Below are 21667 nucleotides of genomic sequence, written 5' to 3'. Positions count from 1 at the left end.
AAGCAGTGAAGCCAGAGCAGAGCTGGCCCTGCCCGCTCTCGGCCAGTGCTGCTCAAATCCTAGCAGCTACTGCCTTTCTCTCTACGTGTATGCAGCAACTGATGAAAATGAAGAAAAGGTATAAAAGTCAGATTAATTTGTCTTTGCATCTTAACCAGATTAACATTCAGGAGTAAAAATGATCGTTTTCCGCTTCTGAAGTAAGAAAAGATGTAAAGGGCAATGTATGAGTCAAGGTCAAATTCTGCTTTAGACTAAGTAATGCTCCATGTTGTTTCAGTGAAGAAGTGATTACAGCACCATTACACACACACAGTCAACCGTTCTGACTCAAAACCTCGCTTAGTTAAAAAAAATATAAATAGTATTTAAAATATTTCACATACTTACTCTATCATAATGCTGCTCCAAAAATTCTGCACTGAGCAATTTATGTCTTGTAAGTAAATCCTAGGGAAGGAAAAAACAAAAAACAACAAAATATGTATTTTTACAATCGTTCTCCATTAATGCTCTTAGGAAAGAGAATTCTAAAATATCTGTGCCAAATTACCTCATAAACTGCTGTTAAATATTAGCACACAGTAAGTACTTAATATCTCATCATGATTTTTACTCAGGACCATAAAGTTAGTCATGAAATGACCTTGGGCTCACTGGGTCAGAACTGTTTGTAGCTCCGTATAGTTCTCTGGGCTGGCTTGAGGGTGGCACTGGCTCTGAGTCCTGCACAGGGACAGTAATCCTGCCTGAGTCTTTTGTGGAGATATACTAGGAATCCAGGTCTCCAGGGAGCTGATCTGCTAGACTCAGGCTCCCGGTAACTTCACTTCACAGAGGCTTTCTAAATTGGGGGTGGGGGTGGGGGGTTCAAGACAGGGTTTCTCTGTGTAGCCTTGGCTGTCCTGGACTCGATTTGTAGACCAGGCTGGTCTTGAACTCACAGCGACCCGCCTGCCTCTGCCTCCCGAGTGCTGGGATTCCACCACGCCTGCTGACAGAGGCTTTTCTGCATGCCCAGTCATCTACCCCTACCTGACATCATGTCCACAGAAGACTTCCTGCCGGGTCACAGCTGTGACTCTAAATTTGCTTGTAGAGTTATTTAGTAAAGCCCTTCTTTCACTAGACGGTCAGTTCCATAAACACAAGGCCTTTACAAGCTTTGAGTTCCTGGCACTTAAGCACTGAGTAGTACATACTAAGGGATTAGTATGAAATAAATCAATGAACGAACCAGGAAAATCAGAAGACATATTTGGGAAAACATCACACTAAATGTTCTTCATGGTATGCTTTTTAAGAAGGCTTATAGGCCCACCCCAAGGATTTATAGCTATTCAAACTGCTGGAGATGGTTTGTGCTGCATTCCCTCATTTAAACAGGATGTTGAGGAAACTTTGCTAATTTTCTCCAAGTCTCCTGTGAGAATTAAACAGGGAAAATTAAAAGGCTAGAATTCAGTTCTAGCATCTTTGGAGATGCAGTCACTTTACTGAAGCCTTCAGTACCCATCTGCTGCTCGGCATAATTTTACGTACAGCATCCACTTGACAGGTGCTTCAAGCTCTCTTACCACAGGCAGAGAGGAAAGTGGTCGTGTGTCCAGAGCCTAAGCAAGCACAGTCACTTCCAAGAGAGAAAGCATCTAAGCCTGACTGTCAGAGCATCCCCACCCTTTAGCCTGCTACCATGTTTCTTAAGGCTGGTGCCCTCAAGTAAGCACCCAAGGACAGGGCCTATAAGTATGGGCCACTGATGAATCCCCAGACCCTAGAATAGTGCCTGAAACAAGTCAGGCACCAGAAACTTGATGGAGGAAGAGATTTATATGTCAGGATCTGTACAAAGTGATGCCACTTCAATACCCAGCTGCTGTTCAGCACAATTTTGTGGCTGGATCATCCTTGTGAGCAATCTGAGTAAGTGCAGCTAAAAGACCTGCTGCTCTCTGGTCACAGTCTAAAAGAATGCTAAGGGAGAGGGCATCTGAGAGATGCAGACTCTCAACTGAGCCTGGAGTATCGGGACAGGTCAGCAGAAAGTATCTACTCTAAAATGCAAAGGTCTGTGGTGTAAAGAGGAACAAGAGGTCCACAAAAGGGCCCCATGGAGAAAAGGAGACCTCCAACATTCTCTACCCATTCGCTATCGTCTGGGAACTGAGACTGTGGCCAAGCAGAGAAGCAAATGTCTATGCCATGCGGGTATGTGGGACTGAAGGAAGGCACTCTAGGCAACTAAAACAGAAGCTGGACCGCATGTATAACAGCATGAACACCTGGTAAGACATCCAGGGCCTGGGGTGGCAGCAGATTTGTTGAAAATGAGTACTTGCTAAGAAATAGGGAAAAGACAGAGCAGTGCTTCCATCTCCTGGAACAGGGAAGGAACATTAAATAGGAGGCAAGAGTAGATAGTAGCCAAAGTGAAGGGTAGAGGGCATGTAGCCAGTGACTTATAAAACTGGGTCTAATCTGAGGTAGACCGGAGGGAAGAAGAAGGGGTCTGACATACATATCAGAACCCCCAAGTACAACTTGGGGAAAGGCTGTATGTATTGTGTCTGAAGCCCAGCTGAGAGAGAGCTGCCAACGCTTAAGGTGGGTTAAATCACAAAGCTTCCCAGGAGTGCAGACAGTAGGTGCTAAGATGCTGCTGGGGCTCCAGAAAGAATGCTGCTACCTCCCAGGAGGGGTGCTTATATTCTCAGAGACTTGGCAAGTAAGCTGGTCCATGCCCCCTTAATGCTTGACTATGTCCAGAGACACAGAACTCAATTCTACCTGTGCAGTTCACCCTTTGGAAGTCACAGGGTCAGAAAGTTCTCTGAGCTAGAGTTAAACATGCTGTGGCTTCACGCTTTTCAGCAATCTTAGGGTCCAGTTTCTGGCCAGACCTACAGAAGTGATGAGTATACCTAGTCACCCTCCAGTCACTAATAGAAAGGCTCAGCTGAGCTGGACAACCCTTAGACCTCTGCTACAGAGCCCGCTCTGAGTGGTGGCACCCAGCTTATCAATAAAGTGAGTTGTGAGCTCACCTTCCTTGTTTCAAGGAGAACACCTGCAGGGTAGGAACCATCCACCATGTCCTCAAGCTCATGTAACAGCAATGTGCTTGCTGTGTGCACCATGGTAGTGTAAGTGCATACACTCACAGACTTGAATCATACCTAGCCATTTATTGTTTTTCTGAAACAGGTTTTCTCTGTGTAGCCCTAGCTGTCCTTTGTAGACCAGGAGGGCCTCAAACTCAAGAGATCTGCCTGCCTCTGACCCCCAAGTGCTGGGATTAAAGCCTTGCACCACCACTGCCTAGTATCTTACCTGTTAACTAGGAGACACACCCTTTGCACTCCTGACCTGGGGGCTCTTAGAGGACTGACAGACTGAACACTCTTAGTGAGCTATGAGTGACATTCAGTGCTTATAAATCATCTTTTGGAAACTCTAGACCCAGACAGTTATAACCTCAAGCTCTGATCTCTACCAGGTTTTTGGTTTTTTTGAGACAGGGTTTCTCTGTGTACCCTTGGCTGTCCTGGACTCAGTTTGTAGACGAAGCTGGCCTCAAACTCACAGAGATCCACCTTTCTCTGCCTCCTAAGTGCTGGGATTATAGGAGTGTGCCCCTGCGCCAAGCTCGGAATCTATATTCTTTAATTCTGGAAAATTACAGGTATCTGTCAACTTCCAAGTGTTTCTCTCCATCTCTTTCATCACTCAGAACAAACCCCAGTCACTAACAGGCACTTGGCTACCTGGCTTGCTAGCTCTGTTCCCATTCAAGCTCTGGATCCTGGATACTTTTAGAAAATATGGCTTTAAGCTTGAAGACACAGCACTTGTTCCACAAGCTGCATGTCTGCAAACTGTGCAGAGCATGCTTTCTCAAAGGAGAGCATGGAATGCATAAAACTACTCTGGGCAAACAGGAAAGGAGAAGCCTTCCTCTCTCCTCACAGGGCTTCTGCTGGGAAGCCGCTGAGCTGATCCTGAGGGTTCTTCCTGCTCTAAGCAGAGTCTGTGTCAGGGAATAAGGTAGCTTGGATCTGTCTGGGATTTAGCTGGTCTGGGATTAGAAGGTAGGCCTCTCTTCCTTGCATATATATGGCCTTGTCTATGGGTGTGCTTTGTTCACTATTTGGAGCCTCTCATGAGCTCTCCCTTTTTGTGTCACCTGGAACACCTGTGATCCAGAAGCCAGGCTGGCTCAGAGATCTCTTCTGGAGCTCATCCTCTGAATCCCAAGTAGTTTTCAAATTTCTTTTCTTCAAGGAAAGCACCTGCCTGGCTCTGCCAGATCTGTCCCTCTCTTGCTACTATAACCTGACACACAGTGGTTCCATCACCACCATTTTCTCTTTGAGGAGACTTAAAGAAGCAAGGCCACACAAGACCATCAGATATCACATTTCAGGTATGTAGCCAGCCCATATCTCTCACCTTGAAGCCAATTTGGCCATCTGTGCCAGGAGCATGTCATCCACGTCCTCCACGTGGTCAGGGGGCTGGCTGCATTCTCCCATACCTGCTGCTCCTCAATCCTCTTCCCTCACCCTCCTGTGCCCAGAGTGCTGTCACTCTCGGGGTCCTGGCTGTCTTTCCACACAGGGTACTCTCCTCGACACAAGCCGCTACTACACCTCCCTTCATGCCGGGCTGCTGCTCCTGCACGGGCACTCCCTTCCGTCGATGCATCCTAATCATGAGTCCTATCCCACCACTGCGGTGATACCTAAGACATCACAGTGACCACTCTATGTTACGATCTCAAATTCACTGCAGTTGCTGTGTACACAACATTTGTATATATTTGTATATACGCATGAGGTCTTACCTAGAGCTTCTGCAAAAGCTGCACTGATTCTGGGAAATAAATTCTCAGCACCACTCACATGCTGACCCTCCTGGCCAGTCCCCAGGCCTTCACCCTATACTAGTGTATTCCTCACCGGCGCATTTGTACTTTACCCAGAGCCCAAGTCCTTACCTTGGGGGCTCTTTATGAAGAAGCTGAGCTCCTACAAGGAAAGTGACCATTTCTTACTGTGTTAGTGTTCATGGCTTCTGAGAATGAGTGAGCTACATGTCGGTATACTAAACATCAATTCAACAACTTGTACGGCCATTTAAAGGAATGAAGTATAGTAAAATTTATTCTCATTGGGAACAAAAAAAAAGGAAAAAAATACAAGATTGCTGCTTCATTTTTATACCATAAAGAGAAGCTTGCAACTAAAGAGACTGTGTGGTTTCACAATCGATGGGCGGCAAGGCAGACAGGGGCGGGTGGGGGTTGGATGTGACCATGGAAGGACAACAGAGGGAGCAGTGCAGACACACTCCTGCTTCCCTGCTGGGATTCAGTTCGGCTCTGGTGTGAGGAGGTGAACTTCTGTGTTGAGCCTGTCGATAAGAATGGGCTTCTCCATCTTGAGCGTGGTTTTGTGTACTATCTGTGCCACACTTAATGAATAATTTAACAGGAAAGCACAATTTTGACCTTCCAGGACCTTTGCCTTTCTGGTAAGATTTGAGAATTTAATTTTTTTCATATTTTAGGCTGTTTTTGTGGTTTTACTGCAAATACCTAAAGCATACCAATATATGTAAAATATACCTTCTCTATTCCCACTAGAGGGCAGTCATGTGTAGAGTAGAGGAGGCAAAGACTGGGAAAGAAACCCGATCTGACTTGCAAGTGTGCTTAGAAATGTAAGTTTTTAAATGTTACCTTGAACGTAGCAAATGCATCTGAAGCTATGTCAAATGTTGACATTTCAACATATCTGAAGAAATCATAGAACTGTTCCGACCACAAAATGATCTTTGCAAGCGGCTCATGTCTGATGCATTCTCTTAACATTATCCCACAATTAAGAGCTATTTCTGGAGATTCATACCTGTAAAAACAAAACAAAACAAAAGCTATACATGATTTCTCTTTCAAAACAGCAAAAGTGGACATTTCAACCTTTCTCAACAGAGGTTTCAGATGCTCCTAACTAAGTGACTGCCGCAAGTTACAAAAAAGGCTGTGGCAGGGTCGCTTATTCTGGAACCTGCAGCTGTGCCTGTGTACAGAGGTGGGTAGCTGCCTTCAATCAAGAAAGGTCAGCTATGGCAGAGAGCAGGAGAGGAGAAATTCTGTATGTGAAAAGTCTAGAGGAAGTGCCAGGCTTACACCATCCAAGAGCGTTACCTTTACCTACTGTGCTCACAACAAACAGAAGAACCAAAAGCTGAATAGAATAGTAATACAGAATATTTGCCCAAATTCAGAAATCAACAGTATAAGCACAGGGCCATCAGATATACAGCATTTATACTTCATTGTTTTAACACCGAAAACAGTACTGCCAGATTTGTGGATACATATAAATCCCACAAAATTGCCAGCCTCAGTCTAAAGACTTTATAAAGCATCTCCATCATGGAGAATGTGGGGACACTGAAAATACAGTGGCCCCTAAGACCCTGGTGCATCCTCACTAACTCCACACACAGCCTTTCCCTTTATTCTCAGCTGTCTCAGAAGAAACTCTCTCGCTTCTCACAAGCACACTGCCTTCTCAAGAGACGGAGGCCTGCTCAGACAGGCTGCTCTCTTCTGGGTTGGCTGTACTTCTTTCCCACTGACAAGCTCCCATTCATTGTTTTTTGGGTAGTCAACAGCATTTCCCAATACTCTAGTGAAATAATTGTTTGGCCAGCAGAGACTTCCTCCTGGCTAAAACAGGACTGACCAAGATCTGTCTGTGTAATGTTCTGACGGTGCTGATTTTTGCTTGCCTGTCTCTGTCATTTTCTCTCGTTTTTGATGCTGGTGATTGAACTCAAAGCCATGTGGATACTTGGTAAGTACTCTATCAGTGAGCTATACCCCAGCACTCTCTCTCTTAAAAAAAAAATAGAGAAGAAAAAAAACCTTCCCAGTTCTCCCTTTCATCCCCCTGGTGGACTCCCAATGTATCTGGAAAACCTCAGGTAAGGGTTTTCTGAGCTGAAAATATCTAACATAAAATCACAAGCCTAACACTCAAAACTAAGCCTCACCTTCCGGCCCCCTCAGCTTGCATTCTGACACTGCTGCTTTGCCTCTGACACCTAGCTCAACAGACTCTCCATGGTGGGGACAGTGCTTTGTAGCCATGCTGCTCATTATGTTGGTTACTAAACCACAGGTGACGATGAGTAAGTATTTGAAATGTGGCTACTGCAAATGAGGGGCGGAATAGCCGTAATTTAAAGTTAAATCATTGCATATGGTTACTGCATATGGCACTATATTAAGACAGGGTAGTTCAAAAACTTCCCTTCTTTCTATCCTTGTTCCAGATTTTCCGCTTTGAAGCACTTCCTACATTTCGAATCATTTGGGCCTTCTCACACTTCTTTTGGAGTCTCTTAGTTTATTTCCTTTTTATCTATTTCCACTGCTACCTTAACTCATACCGTGAATTAAGAACTGCAGGTGCATCCTAACCAGCACATTTGTCCAAGCTCTACCTTAGGCCATCTACCCAGCCAACAAGTTTACCACCAGTTTTTAGTTTAGCAGTTCAAAACAAATGCCACCTCCCCCCCCCCCCAATAACAAACAAACTTCTGGGATCACTGTCCAGTCTTCCCTTATTAGATCTACTGCTCTAGTACAAGCCATCTCCCAGCCTATCATAAAAATGGCCCACTTTTGCAGCTTATTACATGGTATTCACTCTGGTCCCTGTACCTTGACACCAACGACATCCCATCAGGATGCATTCTTCTTTCTGCCTATGTAAATTCAAAGTTGTCTGCAACTCCAACCTTAAGATCCTTTCCTTTTACCAATCCACTTACCCTCTGAAGTCCTGCAGTCTTAATTTGGTGCCTAGCAACACTGCTCTTGTCCTTTCGTTGTATATGTGATCATCACAGATCCTCAGTAAGAGCAGGACTGCATTCCTCGGCCTTAGTGAGGGCATGGCATTCAGCTGCTGACTGGCTCCTACTTAATTAAAATGTCTATTCACAAGATAGCTGATCATACCATTATTCTTTGCTTATCACTAATAAACAGGAGACTCACAGGACAAGGGTAAGACAGTTTGGTACAAGTCTGGCAGGTTTTCATGGGAGTTTGTCAAGCTTGTCTAAATGATTAAAAACCATAAACCACTGAGCACAAGGCAAACAGTTATGCTGTACAACCTGCTAACACTAGACTGGAGAACATGTTAGACTGTAAATAGCTAGTCCATGCTGGTACTTCCTGTATGCACAGTAGAATCTGCAGAACACCCCCCCCCCCAAAGCTGCCATCAAAGTACTTAGAGCTTACGAAGCAAACCACATTGGACATAGGTAGTCTAAACTATTAATTAATTGGCTCCATGCCTTGAAAGGTGGCTCACAGTGCTTCTTAAAGAATGCTGCCTTCCAGGACCTGTAGATGAGTAAGGGGTCAGGAAGCAAAGAATCCAACTGGGCTCTATCAAAAGAACAAAGGAACCAACCAAACGAGCACAGTGGCCTAAGATGTGACAATTTAAATATAAAAAAAGTAATGTTTACAGCAGACTAAAAGAGGTTTGTGATGGTTAATATGCTGTCAACTTGACAGGATAAGAATCATCTCAGAGGCAAGGCTTCCAGCGCATCTGTGTGAACAACCGAGACGAGGCCAGCCTCGGGCACACTGGTGAAAGGAGGACAGTGATCAGGGCGGTACGGGAAGCCCACCTAACTGCCAACCATTGCATGGGCTAGGCCTACATACAGCCTTGGGCTACATGAAGAAGAAAGTGAGCCGAGCACTAGCGTTCAGCACTCTCCTGACCGTGGCTGCCCACCACACCTCCAACTGTGTGTCACAAAGCTTATCCTCCTTAAGTTGATTTTGTCAGGACAACTTGAGTGTAGCATCAGAGAAAGTGACTAATACAACATCTAATATATGTTCTTTGAGTTAATACTGCTTAAACAATATAGTCAATGCTTATTCAAGTTAGTGGCTACAGCACAAATTAATTAAATAATGGCACTGGCTTTCCCCATAAAGATTGTATCTAGGATAGTGAGGTCATCAATGTGGAGAGGCTCTATTTTATGGAATAAAAACATTTAATTAGAAAGAGCAATACCAGGGTCAGTAAAGTGTGTGATGTGATATATATATATATATATATATATATATATATATATATATATATATATTTTTTTTTTTTTTTTTAAAGGGCAGGGACTTGTTATGTAACCCTACCTGGCATCAAATTCATAGAAATCTACCTCTCTCCGCCTCTCAAGTGCTATGATTTAAAGGCACGTGCCACCATTCCTGGCCTAGTAAACTAATACTTTAAATCAGGATAATATCCTTGGTGGATATTACAGTCATTAGGTCAAAGTTTAATAGCAAAGTTAAAATGGACAGACTAACAAGACCTGTATCCAGTGCTCATTCTCAATTTCATTTCAGTAGGCCAATGACACTTGACAGGCAGTACGTGGCATCATCCACGAGGAACTCATGCTTTGCTCAAGGTGAATCTAACCCTAACCACCAACTCCAAAGGGTGGGAGATGGTAAAACACGCTGAATAAAACCACTGAAATGTAAATGTACACACATGGTTAAAATAAACGTTTTTCAGAGACACCCAGTCTTACTACTGAGCTCAGGTTGGCCTATTAAGCTCCCTATGCAGCACAACAAAATGACTGGCCTTGGGGGAGCCGCCTGCCTTTGCCTTCTAAGTGCTGGGATAGGCACATGCCATCATTCTGCTAAAATAATTAACTTTCAATAGATCAAATGACCCAGTTGCTTAATAAATAGCATTTTTGGGGGTTTGTTTTTGTTTTTATTTTTTGTAGACAGGGTCTCTCTGTGTAGCCTTGGCTGTCCTGGACTCCCTTTGTAGACTAGGTTGGCCTCGAACTCACAGCGATCCGCCTGCCTCTGCCTCCTGAGTGCTGGGATTAAAGGCATGCGCCACCATGCCCGGCTAATAGCATATTTTTAAAAAAAGATTTTGCTTATTTATTATATAATATTCTACCTGCATGTGTGCCTGCATGCTAGAAGGAGGCACCAGATCTCACTATAGATGATTATCAGTCACCATGTGGGTGCTGGGAATAGAACTCAGGACCTTTGGAAGAACAGCCATACTCTCTTAACCTCTGGGCCATCTCTCCAGCCCAATAAATAGCATATTTTTAAAGTAATGGATTAACTATTATAGAGTAGTAGGAAGCTAAGAATTTTATCTATAAAATTCAGTTTGTGGACCTTGTTTACAGCCCATCTTAAACAAACTCATTTTGTTAACATCATGAAATACAAAAGCAGGGCACTGGATTGTACCACATGTGTGGAAGGCACTGTGGTTGTGATACAGCCTGCGTGGCATGTACACTGCAGATGCACAATGGACATGGGTGAACAATGCAGTCAAGTTATGTTTAGGGAGGAAAGAATAAGGACCCCAGAAAGCGGGAAAGGCATGAAGTTAATGACTCAAGTGGGGTTTTGGGTAGGGAAAGTTTGTTGTCTTTTTGTTTTTTTAGGGACAGGTTTCTCTATGTAGCCTTGGCTATCCTGGACTTGTAGACTAGGCTGGCCTTGAACTTACAGAGACCTACCTGCCTCTGCTTCCCCAAGTGCTGGGACTGCAGGTGTGTGCAGCCACCGCACCCAGCTCTGCTGTTTTTCTTTCTGGTTGTGTGCTCAGTTCCCTAACAAAGTGTGGCGGGAGAAGTGGGAGTGGGTCTCAAACTGAGCTCCATTCTCAGGCTTTTCCTTCTTGCCTCCTGGCTGAGGATTCTGTTCTGACCAGCTCAGATGAGAGCTTCATACTTTAAAGTATCTCTTAAAAGTCTTATTTTAGCCTAGAGTGACAGCATATGCTTTTTATCCTAACATTCAGAAAGCAGGAGTAGGTGGGTCTTGTGAGTTCAAGGTCAGCAAGGGTTATACAATGAGACGCTACCTCAAAGTTTGTTGTTGTTTTTTAATTTTATACACTATCTGAAAAAAAAATTAATCAAAGGTGCCAGGAAATAATGGGAAGTGTTAACTAATTTATATATTTCAACAAACCTTTGGGTTCTATGGCAAAGGAAATTCAGTATCACATTGTTTTAAGACACCCAAATTTCATATTATTCACACAGCATGTTTCCAAAGGAACACTGGATTGATACAACAGAAGTTCTGCTACAGCCACAGGTAAGGAGGCAGCGCAGATGGGTAGAAATAGAAAGGAGGAAGCAGGATGCTGGCATGTGACATGTCACTGACTCATGCTTTGTCTGAGCAAGTCTGAACTTGGGAGAAGTGTTAAACCACAGAGATACGAATCCAGATGAGGTAAGATGTAAGGCTAGGGGTAGGGAAGCAAGTTGATTCACACCAGTAGTCACGCTAGTGCCCACTAGGTTAGCAGAACACTGCCAGGGCTGGGATGATCCCAAAAGCTGAGCAACGCAGGTGTGGAGGAGGCTGACTACCTTTCCAGCCAGGTAGGCTAGTGCTGAGAAAGAAGAGGATCTTTTCATTTTTGTTAATTTAGATCTTACACTTTAAAATTTTGTTTCTGAAATGGACAACTACCCAAATCATAAATGCATACTTAGTCCAGAAATAATGTGCAAAGATGACCCCATAGCGCATGCTCTGCTGAAGGGTGAAGAGCACACATGCCCCACTAGGAGGCTTTCCACTGCTGTGTGTAGGGAGTAAGGTCAGATGCAGAGGAGGCATCTTTGGACTCCACTCAGCTGGGATTTCAATGGACTTCAAATGTTTCAATCTTATAGAACAGAAAAGGCCACACAGGCTCTACTTCTTTCCTTCAGTTGTATTTGATTTGTGAACCGAGGGGCTCACAATTCACCCAATTTTAAGCTTACACCTACGGGGCATTTTGTGTTAGTTTAGTCTGTAGATCAAAACTTTAAAAGGATAATATGTTCAAAAGCTACAGAAAAGTGAGCTAAAACTATAGAGAAAATCTTCCCATATTCACCAACCTGGTTATCTTTCCCCACCCAAACAATTTTTCCTTTTTATTTCAACTACGAATATAAACTTTATCATGTTGTACATACCCTTTCAATAACATGAACAAAATACTCTGTTGGGTGCAGATGTATTCAACAGTAGGAGTTCTTGTACCAATCTGTCTTCTGAGAATATTGTTGAAAATTTGAGCCACGTCTTTTTTGCCCTATTAGGAATACAATCATTAAAATATTTACCTGTCTAAATATTAAAATGTCCATCCACCCTTCAATATAAAGTCAAAGAGCCATTGTGTATTAGTTATGACCGAATATCTGACTTTCCAACATTTGTAGACATTAAAATTCTTATTTTATCTAGTCATAATCCCAAATTCTTAGTTTTAATAGTGTGCATTTTTAACCACAATCTTATCAACTAAGTAAAATCTCATTATAATTCACATTAGTTTCAACCACCTCTAGCTCTCAGAAGCACATTGACTCACTTGTAGAAAGCAGCTGTTACAGTATACTTGTAATCTATAAGGATATGAGACTTACACAAATGGGTACTTCTGTTGTGAAGAACAAAAGTGTGCACTTTTCTTTTACCAAAATGGAAAGGGGGGAGATTGTACTCTTAGTGTAATGACATCAGAGAACTCTGTAAAAAGTTGATCTCTAAGGGCAGGATAAATTCCCCTATTTAACTCAGACACCTAGGAAAGACTTAAACTATATTAATAATGAAAGTACTAAGTATTATGATAGAGTAATTCAGAGATAATAACTTTACAGTACTACTGTATATAACTGACAGATCATCTAGTGAACCTTAACAGTCAGAAAACTGCCTAAGAAACTAATAATGGAGAACTGGCCCCCAGGAGATATATAGCCACTGTCATAGGATGAGATACCCCAAAGAACACCGAAGCCCATGGACAGGTCATCCAGGGGCTATGTTGGCTCAGGGCCATTAATGGTAACTTCTACAAACCAGTCTCGTGGCACACGCTTTAAATTTAAAAAAAAAAAAAAAAAAAAAGCAAAGCAAATCTCCCCCCCCAAAAAAACCCCTGATGCCTCTAAAGTCTCAAATATATATTAAATTCAGTGTTCAGTTTAAGGAACAGAATGGATGGAGGTAAATGAGAAGGATTAGATATCCCAAATGCACCCTTCAAGTTAGCAGAAAAAATAAAGGTAGAATATAATACACTATTAAAGACACATAAAATCAGATGCACAAGTAGAAATATCTCAGTTCTATCTTCTCTATAGTAGGACAAAATTTTTCCTGTGTTTTAAGAATTATTGACGTATCCACCCTTCCTTTCCTCAAAGTGTATCATCCCTCTCCCCACCAAACCCTGCACAGACATCTAATCACTCAGGCTGATAAACACTGAGACTTAAAGCACACGTGCCATGCCGGTCACGGCGGAAAGTCCTCTCCGGCTGGTATCAAGGCCGCCATCCTCATGAACTCACCCTACACGTAACACATATGGTCAGCTGCATACACTGCCGCACCAAAATCCAGGGGTCGTAGAGAACAGACCCTGGGAGAAGAGGCAAGCTGTGCTGTCTGCAGCCAGCCCAAGAGTGAATGGCTCTAGCTGCAGGGCCAAGGAGTACAGGCTCAATGTTACCAGAGACAAAGTTTAAAGAAGTCAGAATTGTGATTAAAATGGATTTCAACATGACACTAAATAAAAAAAGGAAAATACAAAACACATGATCTCTAATAGACATTTTTTAAGGATATAACATTCTATGACTTTCTTTATGCTGCTCATTTCCTGACTTAGAGCAGCTATTTATGAAATACAATCTAAATGAAAGGGCATCATGAACACCCAAGAAATTTCACATACAATGTGGTGAAATGTGATTACAAAGGTCAGGGGCCTCTGAATCAACAAGGATTTTAAAATGTCCCAAAGGACAGAATGCACGGAAAAGGACCACACCACAAGAAGTGTTTTTGAGAGTTAAGAAATGGACGGCTTACCTCAAAGTCAATGAGCTGTAAGTCAGCTACCAGGGTGCTGAGGAGCCCACTATTGTACAGCTCCTGAGCCAGCTGAGCGACCGCTTCTGTCTGAGGCTCCTTCTCATTTGTGCCGTACAGAATTTCTTTCATAGCAACCAAATTTTTGGAGACTTCTTCTGTAGCCTGATTTTGTGAGAAAGATGCAGAAGAGAAAAACAATTTTTTTAACAAACAGATACCATATCTGTGTTAGCAAATCGTCCGTTTTCTATATTATTTACCCTCAGACCTATGCATCAGCTCCATCTCTGTCCTCAGGAGTTGGATTGTGTGTGTGTGTGTGTGTGTGTGTGTGTGTGTGTGTGTGTGTGTGTGTGTGTATGAGATATGGGGGCGGGGGATGACATGTTTGAGTGTACAATGGAAACCCAGCTAATGTACAGTAGAAACCGGAATGACAAGTCTGGATTCCTCCTCAGGCTTAGGGAAGGCACTTCAGGAGACGCATGTAAGCTGGTGGGGTAGGGTGTGGCGTGTGTGTGTGTGTGTCTGTCTGTCTGACTAAGAACCAAGTGTCGGGGAACAGGGGCTACACAAGGGAGATGGAACAGTACAGGGTCTGTATTTCAGTTTAGATCTAAAGTATCCCTCAAAATGCTCATGGGCAGGAGGCTTGGTTGTAGTTGGTAGGCTTTGAGGAAATGATTAGCTCAAAATCCCATAAGTACATCTACCTATTGATGGATTAATAGTTTGATGGCACCATTGCAATACTAAGGCCTATTTGGGAGAAGAAGGTTGCTAGGAATGTGCCTTGTCCCCAGATCCCTCCTCTCTTACTGTTTCTGATTTCTGGCTTGCCTCAACCCTAAAAGCAATGAACCAACAAAACACTGAAGCCTCTAAAACTGTGAACTTGCACTGTTTATTGGTGGCTTGTTTTTTTTTTGTTGTTGTTGTTTGTTTGTTTGTTTTTGTCAACCTGACACAAGCTAGAGTCATTCGAGAAGAGGAAATCTTAATTGAGAAAATGACTCCATTAAACTGGCTCTTGGGGACATTTTCTTGATTATAGTGGGTAATGCCATATCTGGGATATAAGAAAGTAAACTGGCGGGGCAGTGGTGCCGCGTGCCTCTAATTCTAGCACTTGGGAAGCAGAGGCAAAGGCAGAGGCAGGCGGATCTCTGTGAGTTCAAGGCCAGCGTGGTCTACAAAGCCAGTTCAGGACAGCCAGGGCTATTACACAGAGATGCCCTGTCTCAACCCCCCCCCACAAGCCCCCAGAAAAGTAAACTGAGCAACCCATGGGAGCAAGCCAGTAAGCAACATTACTCCACAGCCTCTGCTTGAGTTCCTGCCCTGACTTCCCCTCATGATGTAAAACCACAAGATGAAATAAGGCCTTTCCTCTCCAAGTCACAGGGCATCAAGCAGAACACTCAAGTGGTTTGCTCAGTAGTTACACAAGAGTAGTGGAGCCTACATTCTGCTTTTATCTCATCCAACAAAGCCTAACATCAAGCTTTGAAGAGAGAAACTAGAAATACAAGCAACCAAAAGAAATGATGCTGATAGAATAAACTGGATGCAAAAAGTCACTATACCAATATGTAACATATTCAAGAAAATCCAAGGATAGCAAATGGGGAAACTAAAGACATAAATTACCGTTGACAGCAGATAAGACACTGTAGAAGAAAGCATTGCTGAGTAGAAGTAATTACTACCCAAAATTGAATCATGGGAGTGAAGTAGAGGGGGACATCACACTCATGAGCTTTAGAATAACTTAAAGTGGTATTTATAACTACAGTCCCTAAAGCAGGATTAAGGGCAGACAAAATATTTGAAAATGTGATGAATGAAAACAACTTTGGATTTGCCAAATGCACATCTTTAATCCCAACACTTGAAAGGTAGAGTCAGGCATAGATGTCTGTGAATCTGAGGCCAGTCCGGTCTCTACACTGTCCCAGGATAGCAAGGACTACATAGAGACCCTCAACAAACAAACATACAAACAACCCAAAACCCTAAACAACAAAATATAAATTTGATAAAAACTGTGAAAATGCAAATAAATCTCAAATGTAAGAAGTAGGGATAAGGTAGCTGGAGAGATGGCTCAGTCTTAAAAACAGTGGTTACTCTTCCAGAGGACCCAAGTTTGTGTTTTAGGCCTATGTGTGTGCTCACAACAGTCTGGTAACTCTGGTTACAAGGGATATGATACCCTCCCTCTTCTGGACCTTGGGTGAGATTCCCTGTCTCAAAAAATTGAGAGAGAGAGAGAGAGAGAGAGAGAGAGAGAGAGAGAGAGAGAAACCCAACAACTGGCCTCTGCTCATATACACCACAGACACACATCCCCTTTTATAATATATCATAATTTTATTAGTTCCACTAAAGAACCCTAGTAGAGCTAGGCAATGCTAGCACACGCCTTTAATCAGAGCACTTGGGGAGGCAGAGACAGCTGGATCTTTGTGAATTCAAGGCCAGCCTGGTCTACAGAGTGAGTTCCAGAACAGTCAGGACTCTGTTACACAGAAAAACTATCTCGAAAGACAACAACAATAATAAACTATTGAGAAAAACATACTACCTAGCTATCATCTCAGAATTTTATACTCCAATAAAATATGTTTTAAGCAGCCAGGTGTGGTGGCGCACACCTTTAATCCCAATATGTGGGAGGCAGAGGCAGGAGGTTCTCTGTGAGTTTGAGGCCAGCCTGGTCTACAAAATAAATCCAGGGCAAGGCTCTTACACAGAGAAACCCTGTCTTGGGAAAGCAAAAAAGAAAAAAAGGAAGGAAGGAACAAAGGAAGGAAGAAAATATGTTTTAAAAATAAAAATAATTCTACATATTGAGTTATAGGATAGCCAGGGCTTTCCAGTGAGACCCTGTTTCAAAATAACACACACACACACACACACACACACACACACACACACACACACACACACAAACAGAACAAGACAAAAATGGAAAGGTTTTGGGATGCATTAAAATTAGATAAAAAGGAGGAGAAATTTAGTAAATATGGTTTTCCTTCATGATTAGTTTAATGAAAATTTGGTTGTTTAAAGCAAAAATAGCATATTCTAAGGTTATTGAATATAGAGCAAAAACGCATGTCAGCCATAGCTCAGGAGGGGCACTGGCAATATAGTGTTGGAGGTGTAGATAATGCAGTATCGTATTTCCTGAAGACGAACTACTTGAAGTTAGAGATGTTATTAAAACGCTGGGCGGTGGCGGCACACGCCTTTAACCCCAGCACTCGGGGGCAGAGGAAGTGGAGTTTAACACTTAGAAACTCTCAGTTTTGAAATGATTATAATTTAAAAAGTAGAACTCAGGTCAAATTCCATGCTTTCTTCTGACAGGTACAGGTGCCTGAAAAAGTGATAGCTAAAGGGCAAGGGTTTCATTTTGAGATAATGAGGTGTTCTAGAACTGACTGCAGTTATGGTCACATGCATCCATGAATAAACTAAAAGGACACAGAATTACATACTTTAATGGGTGAACTTCATGGCATGTAAAGTCAATAAAGTTGTCTTTAAAGACACAAGAGTGGCAGGGACAAATTAGAAAGCTATCATACTTCTGAGCAGAAAGCTAGGTTTACTAGCAAAGACCCCTCCCTTTCAGAAGATGCACTACCTGCCACATTATGGTGGGGAGGCATGTCAGTGAGTCACACACATCCACTTCTCAATGCTCTCTTGCTTTTGGATTCTGATGCCCCCCATCTGCTCTCTTGGGAACCCCACGTATTATCTCTTCTCCTCATATAGCCAATTCATGCACCTGGTTTTCAGTTTTTACACATGATCAAGACTCCCCTTAACAGAACCAAATAAGCTCTTTCTGGACACCACAAATTCCTCCTAGCTCCACTTCACCCATAAGTAAGTCTCTCAAATATTTGTCCATGGTTGCCACAATCTACATCTCCTTCCGTATTCACTGCTCATCCCAACCCCACATGGCTCCTACACCTACCACTTTATTGCTTTTGGCTAGCTAAGGGTGACTTACATTCCACTAATCACCTGACGCCTGCACATTTGTACTTGCTGCTTACTGTACTCTTCCCTATCCTAATTTTTACCTTTCCCACTCTGTAGTGCTTCTTGGTCTCCTTTTCAGTTTGCCCTCCTTAACTAAACCTTTCAACAGCAAGTGTTCCACGAGGCCAGGTATGAGGCCTTCTTTCTCCCTTCCTTCCTTCACTTTCTTTTATTATTCTATACTTTCTCATTAAGTGATCTCAGCCACAACCATTGCTTTAATTACTGTAAAAGGCAGATGCCCACAGATTCCCAGCTCCAGTTCTCCCAGGCTTTGACATTCAGCAGTCTACACAAATGTCTCTATTTAGAAGTCTTGTGATATGGTACCTACTTCAAATCCAATGACTAAAAACCAGAACTCAGGTTGTTGCCCACTGCCTGGTGTTCTTTTAGGATTCTTAGACCAGGTAGCAATTGATACAGGTGCCTCTGCACATATTAGAAACTCAGGGGTCACCAATTCTTCTTTTGAGTCAGCAATGGGCAAGTTGTCCCCCAACTCTCCCAGATCCAAACATCTGTTGTCTCCTCGGTCATCACCATCAGAATCAAAGTCCTGTAACTCCTGTGGAAACGACTAAGTAGCCTACTGATGGATTTCTTTGTACTCCTGTTAAGACTCTTACATTCTTTTCTAAATCATAACACAAATGAAAAAGACATTCTGTTTAAAATGCTCCAATGAAAATAAAGTAAAATACTCCAATGATTACTTATTTCTCTTAGAATGGTGCAAACTCTTTCTTAACATGATCTATAACCCACCCCTACAAAGTCTGGCCCTATTGTCTTAGCTAGACCTGCACTATAGTTTCTCCCCTGTCTATTTACTCATGTTATGGGCACACACGTTGTCCCTCAGAGTCCTTGCTTGTGTGGTTTCCTATACTCACGTGTTCTTTGCACCTACCTCCTGGCCAACTCCCTTTCCTTCTGCAGGGCTTAGTTCAGTATTGGGTCATTTTTTCAAAAGTCTTCCTAGATAGCCAGGTACAGTGGCACAAGCCTAAAAGCCCAGCACTCGGGAGGCAGAGGCAGGCAGATCTCTGTGAGTTCGAGGCCAGCCTGGTCTACAAAAGTGAGTCCAGGACATGCAAGAGTACACAGAGAACCCCTGTCTTTTTTTTTTTTCAAGTTGTGAATAGAGTCTTTATTATCATATTATTTCTAAAAGCCAGAGGGGAGGGGGATATTCAGTTAACATCTTATTACTTTTATGAAGTAAAAAATATTAACAGTGAGAAAAAGAAAAAAGGAAAAGAAAATGGAGAAAGAATCCTTTAAAACTATAGATGACAAAACAAATTCTGGAAGGAAAGCTATCAAACCACCTCTCATCTTCAAAGGCAAGAAGTTCAGGAGTGAAAAAGGGACTTTCAATTTAGGTTTTAAAAAAGTGCTCACTTTTAACTTATGTTTATGTGTGTGTGCCTATGTGGGCCAGGACAAAGCATCAAGTCCTCTGAAACTGGAGTTAAAGGTAGTTGGGAGCCGCTCTATGTGCGTACTGTGAATCAAATGTGGGTCCTCTGCAACAGCAAGCATTTTTATTTTTTTATTTTTGCTTTTAAAAAAATTTTTTATTAATTTATTCTTGTTACATCTCAATGGTTATCCCATCCCTTGTATCCTCCCATTCTTCCCTCCCTCCCATTTTCCCCTTATTCCCCTCCCCTATGACTGTTCCTTAGGGGGATTTCCTCCCCCTGTATATGCTCATAGGGTATCAAGTCTCTTCTTGGTAACCTGCTGTCCTTCCTCTGAGTGCCACCAGGTCTCCCCCTCCAGGGGATGTGGTCAAATATGAGGCACCAGAGTTTGTGTGAAAGTCATATCCCACTCTCCACTCAACTGTGGAGAATGGAGAACCCCTGTCTTGACCATTCCCTCCTACCACCCCAAAAAGTCTTCCTAGGTAAATTCTGTCACGCATTTGTCAAGTTCTTCCTCATATTGTTTCTAACAGTTACATATGATTTTTCTATTCCTTGTGATTTCCCAGTTACTGTTCCCTTCTGCTACACTGAGAGCTTGTAGGTGCTCCGTACATGAGGCAGATACAGAGGCAGAGCAATCACCCCACTGAGAAGGCAAAAGGAAAAGTGTTTAAAAGAGCCCAGAAGGAGATTAGATTGTGCAAAACAGTTTAGTGTGTGCGTATGGAGGGGGTGGTGGTGGTTAGAAGCAGCTCGTCTGGTTTACTTCTAGAAAGAAGCGACTAATGTTCACTCTTCATTTAACTCCCCCAGCACTCCTGGTTCACCAAAGAGGCAAAGCAAGATAACAACTGAGCTATCTTTCAGTTATTGACAGAGAAAGGAAAGAGGGCAGCTACTAGAATTAGGAATCAAATGCTCTGCCTGGTACTGGAAAAAACACTTGACTTTAATGATGAGGAAAGAAACAAAGCACCAGAGATGGGGTTGGGGCTAGAAACCACAATTCAATGGAAAGGAATCAACAAAGTAATCACAGCAGTATTTGCCTGACCAAATAAGGCTGCCATTTTACTTAAGGACCAAGTATTCTAAACTTGGATCCTGGTGTCCACATAGTCATTGTGCAGACATCTCCTCAAGCTAACCCCAAGGAAAATCAATTCCTGCATTTGATATTCAACTAACTGAAAAGAGCAGTTTGTTTCTATGCCTCCTGTGTTGGAAATCTTGAGTCACAGCACACACACACTGTATATTACTCTGTATGGGAAACTAGTAAGTTCAAAGGTAAGTGTGCCTTTTATTCAACTTACAACCTAATCACTGTAACTGCACAGCCTGAAACAGTGGTTCTCAAACAGTGGGTCACAACCCCTTTGGGGGCTGAACAACCCTTTTATGGGGGGTTGCCTATTAGATAATTACACTACAGTTCATAATAGTAGCAAAATTATAGTTATGAAGTAGCAATGAAAATAATTTTATGGTTGGGGTCACCACAACATGAGGAACTGTATTAAAGGGACACAGCATTAAGAAGGTTGAGAATCATTAGTCTAACACTAAATTGAGTACTGTCTGTCAGCTTCTTTTCACTCACTCTACTTCAGACTTGTTTGAATGTTCTGCCAATTTATGGCTTATTTATTTAATTTACCCATGTATTTATTGTTTGAGTATTCATTTATGCAGTGGGGATCAAAGCCAGGGTCTAATTATTTCAACTACTTGTGTGATTTCTGATCCCTATTACCTGAACAATTCCCAACTGATTAAACAAAAAGCAAGCAAACCAGTGCGAAAGAACAGAGACAGACAGACAGACACACACACACACAGGGTACAAAAGTGCAGGGTAGGTTTCACAAGGCAGGATCTTTACTGACTTAAACTGCCACAGAGAGAATGGTCATGTTTGAATTGGTTGGTTCCCTCAGTGTTCTGCTGAGGCCACACCAAGCCCCCTTTCTGCAGTCTGCATTAGCCAGGGTACCCTATGCTTCTCTGACCACATCCTTCTTATCTGCACTTCCTACTTATGTCCTCACATCCACTGCTGTTAGTCACACTTACAGCAAATCTAAACACTCCTCCTGTCAAGCTGCCTCATGAGACATCATCTGTGCGCTTCAGTGCTGCCACA

The 21667-nt window shown here is 42.7% G+C and overlaps 1 protein-coding gene across 2 annotated transcripts in view; it reads right to left on the bottom strand.

The window, feature by feature from the left end:
• The window catches only part of CAB39 (calcium binding protein 39), a 71259-nt gene that overhangs the window by 8893 nt on the left and 40699 nt on the right, over positions 1-21667 (bottom strand). For both annotated transcript variants that reach the window (XM_084779213.1, XM_084779214.1), the window contains exons 3-6: positions 14015-14179; positions 12103-12221; positions 5741-5909; positions 391-450 (exon numbers count right to left, since the gene is read on the bottom strand). In XM_084779213.1, the coding sequence (XP_084635339.1) occupies positions 391-450; positions 5741-5909; positions 12103-12221; positions 14015-14179 (513 nt within the window). The remainder of the gene's footprint in view (positions 1-390; positions 451-5740; positions 5910-12102; positions 12222-14014; positions 14180-21667) is intronic.

This window comes from Acomys minous (assembly GCF_964271855.1).
Source record: "Acomys minous genome assembly, chromosome: 4".
In the NCBI taxonomy this organism is placed as follows: Eukaryota; Metazoa; Chordata; class Mammalia; order Rodentia; family Muridae; genus Acomys; species Acomys minous.
This window is presented reverse-complemented; position numbering and strand designations above follow the sequence as displayed.